The 6,780-nt window shown below is 38.0% G+C and overlaps 1 protein-coding gene across 1 annotated transcript; it reads right to left on the bottom strand.

Annotated features, from left to right (window-relative positions):
• Positions 1-794: 794 nt before the first annotated feature.
• LOC103513758 (neprilysin-2-like) lies at positions 795-6,159 on the bottom strand. The gene is made up of 7 exons (XM_008478607.3): positions 5,557-6,159; positions 4,960-5,275; positions 4,634-4,860; positions 3,760-4,065; positions 1,865-2,143; positions 1,332-1,583; positions 795-1,075 (listed from the first exon to the last, which is right to left on the bottom strand). The coding sequence occupies exons 1-7, from the start codon at positions 6,131-6,133 to the stop codon at positions 855-857; spliced, it is 2,178 nt and encodes a 725-aa protein (XP_008476829.2). The 5' UTR covers positions 6,134-6,159; the 3' UTR covers positions 795-854.
• Positions 6,160-6,780: the final 621 nt, after the last annotated feature.

Here is a 6,780-nt window from a genome sequence, read left to right as displayed (position 1 = left end):
AACCACATGAGCTCGACCTAATGAGGGATTTTCACGAAGGCCCTGTCTAAAACAAACTGTCAAAATTTTGTAGCACATGGCCGTGGTCAAAGGTCTTGTTAACCCTTGTATGTGGAATGATTATTATAGCGTGTTAAAAGGGGAGAAGACATAATTCCTTCAAATACCCACAAATGAAACAAAAGCAATAAAATTTCTGAATTTCTTTCCTTCTTCCCTCCTTATATATCTCCCTATATTTCTCTTCCTGAATCCTATCCCTCTTCACTGTGTGACCGCCTCACCCTCTTCTCTTCCCACCCTTTTCTGCTTTCTCTTTCCTAGAATTTAGCCTTGGGTTAGGAGGAATTTTTGTGCTGCAATGCTTGAGTCTCAGGATCTACTGCAAACTTTGTCACTGCAGCATATCCGCTATTAAAAAATGTCGCATTGTCTGAAGTTTCTTAAAAAATTTCGACAAACTTTTCTTTTGACAAAATGTTTATCTTCCATCACGTACTCCGAAATACCAGTGCTTCACTCTGTTGAGTTACCTTGGAACAAACTTTGTTTTTTGCTTTGTTCAAAGCTTGTGGAGAATTTGCAAAAAGTTTTTATAATACTTCCTAGAAAGCACTACGAGTAACTTTTCTGGGACTTTCAGTCAGCTGATTTTGCCATCGCGTTCAGTAAACATAGGTAAAAAGTTTTTATAATACTTCCTAGAAAGCACTACGAGTAACTTTTCTGGGACTTTCAGTCAGCTGATTTTGCCATCGCGTTCAGTAAAAATTTCGCAACAGTTGATTTTTCCCTCGGAATATTCTTGTTCATGTTTGTCAAAATGTCGAATCGTCATTGTAAGGAAGGATCACCTACCAAACTTCACATTTGTGTTTAGGATTCATCTTGGATCCGCTGTAACATTGAAAGTCTCTTGCAAAATCATACGAATTTGACAGGGGTCCATTGACCCGGATTTCGGCAGGGGGGTGGTCGTCATTTTTGAACAGCAACTCCATGGCTTCCTTGCGATATTTGGTGCACCAGACATTTGCAAAACTGATCCAAAACATCTGTTTATCAGAAAAGTTCTCTGAAAACAAATTGTTTAGTAAATTAGTAATAGGTATTTTTTATTTATTTGCACTCAAAGCTACAAGGCCATGTGTGGAAAAAAAAAAAATACAAAGATTTCATGAAATTGTTTTTCTTGAGAAGCCGGAGCACCTCCTTCAGGAATAATAGGTATTTATTAAAAATAATTCTGCAAAGTTTTTTCAACTCCTGTGATTTCATGTAGTCCAAATTTCAGACCAGGTTCCTGATGAAGTAATTTATTAATCTCTTACCTAGTCCAGGTAGTTTGTATTCAGCGTTTTTCTGTTTGGCACATTCCAAGTATGCCCGATACGATTCTTTGACTCCGCCATTGTCAGCTATATTTTCACCCTGCGTTGTGATACCGTTGATCCGAAATCCTATATCCTCAATGACGTAGTTGCTGTATTGTTTGATGATGCAGGAAGCTTTCTCGTTGTATCTCATCTTGGATTCATCATCCCACCAATTCATGACGTTACCGAATTTATCATATTGGCTTCCTGTGAGGAGGTGAAGGGATGTTTTGTTTTAGGAATATGTACGTTGCTCTTGGGATTTCAAATAGTGACTCTCTAACTGCCTCTAGGAAATCATGATTTATTTGCAATAGCATGAAGTACATAATCAAATTTTTGACTTTTATCGCTAAGTTACGTAGCTCTAGCTAGAGAAATTTGCGTGTTGAGTAATTCTACCTGGAGAGCTCCAACTATGCGAGGTTAAGCAATAAAATGCATAGGTTTCTTTTATGAGCCTCGACTTAAAGCTATCGTTTCCTTACCTTCATCGTCAAACGTGTGCGTGATTTCATGTCCAATGACTGTACCGATAGCGCCATAGTTCAGAAAACAAGGTCTGTCCGCTGCAAAATATGGTTCCTGTAAAATACCCGCTGGAAATTCGATAGCATTCTTGTCAATATGATTGAAAGCGTTGACTGTGGCGACAGAGCCGAACTCTTTCCAGCTGGTCTTGTTGATGGGTTCATGGAGCTGAGTGTAGGCGTAGTCCACGGACTTCTTGTAGAGATTGAGGACACTTGTCAGGAGGTCACCAGGAACTGAAACACGTGGAAAAGGAAGTGTCCTCTTTAAGAATTATTTCTTATACCTACGTATACCTACCTACCCTCAAAGGGGGGTTGAATTATGGCCTTAATATCATTAGAACCGACTTCCTTGGGATAGGTACGCATAAACAATAAAAGTCCAAGTAAAGGTCACATGGATTTTTTTTATTTATCGCTCGCAATAAATCAAAATCTCTGTGAAAAGTATACCTGTATTTTTTCATTTTTATTCCTGAGTCCAACTTTTCAAAAGATGTTCCTAGCAGGACGGTGACGGTACAAATCCTTACCAGATTTCAAATGTCACCTTCAAAGTTCTTTCCAGAGCAAAAGGATGTTTGGTCCATTTTATTACAGGTAAGCTATTAGAGAAACAAGCTCTTCCCTCAGAGGGAAATCTCGATTCCATTTTTTTACTTTCCTTATCCTATAGGAAGGAAAGTAATGTAATCGGGTCAAAATTTCGATGGTCAGATTTTAGTGACGAAACACGTTTTGAGGTCCCTAGAGCCTAAATCCGAAGTTTCAGCCATTGGTCCGTGTGTGTGTCTGTGTGTCTGTCTGTAAACAAAATATCTCGAGAACGGTAAGAGCTAGAGACTTGAAATTTGGTATGTAGATGTCAAATGTGACAAGGATGCGACACGAAATTTTGGTTAAGACTGGTGCAACGGTTGGCGGCATTTTACCGCTTTTTGGTGGTTTTCGGTGTAATTTAACAATATCTCGGGAACGGTATGAGCTAGAGACTTGAAATTTGGTATGTAGTTCACAAATATTACAAGTAAGCAACACAAAATGTTTGGTTGAGATGGTTGCTGCGCTTGGCGGTATTTTGACCGCTTTTGGACAGATTTCGACCGTTTTTTGGCGGTTTTCAGCTATACGTATACTGACTAAACGGTTAGAGATATTGTAAAAGTTACTATAGAACATAAAAATAAGCATCATTCAATAGGATAAGGAAAGTCGTGTGATGTTCACACCAGATTTTTTTTTTCTAATGTAATGTGAAATAAAAAGCTTATTGGAGTGAAAAATGTTCTCCACATCTTCTCTTTATTCACACCAGATTTTTTTTTTCTAATGTAATGTGAAATAAAAAGCTTATTGGAGTGAAAAATGTTCTCCACATCTTCTCTTTATTAAATGTGGAAGCGGGAGAAGAAGAGGAACGGGCTGGCTCAGGTTTTCATATATGAATTTATCTAGAAAGCAAGCACACTTTTCCGAAAAACTTTCTACTGAACTCCCAGTTGCTCTTAACTAGCTTTCACGTGATGTTACGGAAATGAAAGTTTTAGCATTTTCGTGCCAAATCAATTTATCAGAATTTGTTCGCTCCCCGTTTGTTTTTACCACCTTTCTTTTTTAGAAAGAATGAAAAAGAGAAACTCACGTTTAGGAAATTGGTGACATGGCAATATTTGCTTTACTTACTAGATATAATATCTAGAACAAAATAAATCTGGAAGAATGAGATGATTTATTTTTGTCCCAATGCATTTTAGGTACCCTACCTTGTCTGTTTCTAACTAGAAAGTTTTTCTGTGTTCTTTTACCTGTAATTGCTTTTATTGACACCCAATGATAGTGTGACTGTTTACCTATCCGAAGATCTTTGTAGTGAAGATCTATCTTGTCATCATCTAGTAATTCATCTGGATAGCCAATGTGCACTTTGAGAACTTTGGATTTCTCCAAGGCATTCTTTTTTGTTTGAGGATCCATCCAAGATACATTCTGCAAGATATAGTCCATCTCTTGTCTTAAGTTGTTCACCAATTCCAAAGCATTTTCTTTCGATGTTCGATCAAAGAAATGGCGGACATACAGTGAGCCTACTGCCAGGGAAAACTTTTCAGCAACCTCATCCACGCACCTTTGAGAACGAATTCGAGTTGAATTGACGCCTGGAGAACGTTAAGAGAATGGTATGTACTTTATTTTGTGTAGGAAAGAGGGTATGCGTGCCGGAGGCCATTTGTTGTTTGTCCTCGGGGCTAAACAAGGCTCTCAAATGTACGCACGCAAAATTAACCCCATTTTTTAACCCTGATTTTCCATTCATTTGTTCAATTTTTCAACAAAAATCCGTCAGAATATGCTAACATCAATATATGAACAAGTCCTTTGTCTAATTAACAGGCGCTCAACATGACTCATTTTCATAATTTTATTTCATTAGTTAATATTTTCCCTTGTCCCATAAATTAATTCTGAAAATGCTTTGTTCATTTTAAGAAGTGAAATACGATGTCGTGTCGTGTGATGTTAACATTACATTTCAACGGGTCCCTTTGGTGTTTCCCTCACGAAGTTCCTTGCCTCCTCCATATTTTCATAGTATTTCTCTCAAATATGCTATAAGATTTTCAACAGCCCTTTGTAGTAAAATGTAAAACGCAATATCCCTATTAATTCATAAGGCCCAACTAGGCACAATACCTACATAAATTATTCCTCAGACATATTTATTACCTGTGAGGACATATTTGAAGTCGTGGTAAGGGCGACGGGCACTCTTGCACAAGTAAGCGCTTGAGGAAAGAACGGTTTGCATGAGCATATAGTTTGCCAATATTCTTTTCGGTGTTATTTGCACAAGTCGCTCTATACTAGACATGTATTTCGGCTGAGTGACCATCACCAATTCTTCTGAATCGATGGAAATTTTCGGACCAATTATTCTGTTCAGAAATTCGAGCCTAGAATTGTCACGAGAAGAAAATGAGTCCTGTTGGAGGTCGTTTGCAAACTTACTTTTTGTTAAGACTCGGCCCGTCAATCTCCAGGTAGAAACTCACCAGGGTATGGAAGGATAGTACTTGTTCAAAGTATGCACCGACATCAAGTTGTACAAGTAGGACAAGTTTCTCAGTTCCTGATCGGGTACTATAAACTTGGTCATTGTTATTTCGAAATCTATTGAATCCTTTAGCTCTCGGAATGCTCTGCTGACTGGTGCCCCAAAGAGAACTGCTGTTTTGACCATGTATGAATGGTATGCCCGGACGTTTTTGTTCCTCCAACCTTCTCTCAAGAAGTCTTCCAGAGGTTTCAAGTCGACTTGATCGATAAGCAGTCGTCTTCTGGTGGAATTTTTGAAATCTGGTCCAGCACCTGGAATTTGGGTAGTGTTAATGGGGTGTTGGGTTTGCTTGCAGAAGACTTTGGGGAAAGGAATATCAAAAATAACATGTTGATTGCTAAAAATGTGTTTTCTATAATATCCATTTAAAATCCTAACACTAAACGAAATGATTAAAAAGCGTTAAATTTAACGAGATTAAGCTAAATAGTTTGTGGAACCTGTCGTTAGATTTAAAATTATGAATGTAAAGAGGAAGATGGGGTTTTGAATGAGAAAATTTAAAAATAATGAAATTGAAATTTTCATTCACCTATATTGATGAGAAGGTTATGATTGAATCCCAGGTCTCGTAACTTGTAGGTTGTGTTGATCCATGAGAATCTTGAGGAATCCCATCTGTCTCCATCTACCACTGGTAATCCTCCCAACTGTTCTATGATAACTTTCATTGGCTGCACCCCTAGCTTGTCCAGAGTATCCTCGTCCATACAAGTAGCATAGAACTTCTTCATGAGATTGAATATATGTGGACCGGACGCACTCTGAGGTTCCTCCAGAACAGTTTTGATTTGACTCGACAATCGGTCCTCTATTTTGGAAAAAGTACTAACGGAAGCGCGATCAGGTGGAATCACTGACGTTTTTAAAAAGTTACCGCAGGCAAATTTGTAAAAGTTGTCGCAGGGTTGCACACCAGGATCCATATTGGCCTTGATATCCTCGGCAGACTTGAGACATCCCAACGTTTGACACAAAATGTCTGCCCGTACACACTGTAGTAAAAATAAAAACAAGTTTAAAACGAAAAGAACTTTACATGGCATGATAGTCGTCAACTTATCTGCTGGGGAGAATTTTCCGAAGGCCCTCATCCGTCTCAAATTCATGCCAGTAATATTTCATTTTAGATGATTCGGGTAACATATCCGAATTCGGGAAAAAATTGGGTCCAGATTCAAAAGCTTACGATTCATTAGGTATATCATCAGCTCTCTAATCCAGGCATTCAGGTTTCCAACATAATGTCAAAGACATCTGGGAAAGCTTGTAATCATTTCGGTGCAAGCAAAGACAAAAGATATGTCTCTGTCTTTTAGAAATAGGATTCTCCATCTCTCACTTTATTTTCGGAATAACATCTTCCCCAGACCCATTCAGTTCTCGAATTTTCACGTAATGTCATTTTCACCCTTAAAGCTCCTTCTTTATTTGCTCTTTTTCAGTATTCTTGGCGCTTGGTACTGAATACGATTCATGTTGTAAATAGGTTTTGTCAAAAGCAGAAGCACTTCAATTTCCAAAGGAATTGACCAAACAAAAATAACTCCTCTTTTCTTTGCACAATTTTAAATGGTTTCCTCCATTCCTTTAGTTGAAATGGGATAATGAAAGGAATTTGAACCAACAGGAATGCGGGAAGGAAATGGAACGACAAGTAAAAATTAGACTATAAACAAGGGTTAAATAGAATTCTCAAGATAAAAGGAAGTATTTCAGGATATTTTCTCATTCGGAATGAAAATTATAAACGGGA

This window comes from Diaphorina citri, unplaced genomic scaffold (assembly GCF_000475195.1).
Source record: "Diaphorina citri unplaced genomic scaffold, Diaci psyllid genome assembly version 1.1 scaffold1022, whole genome shotgun sequence".
Classification (NCBI taxonomy): Eukaryota; Metazoa; Arthropoda; class Insecta; order Hemiptera; family Psyllidae; genus Diaphorina; species Diaphorina citri.
Note: the sequence above shows the minus strand (reverse complement) of the source record. Positions and strands in the feature narration are given on the sequence as shown.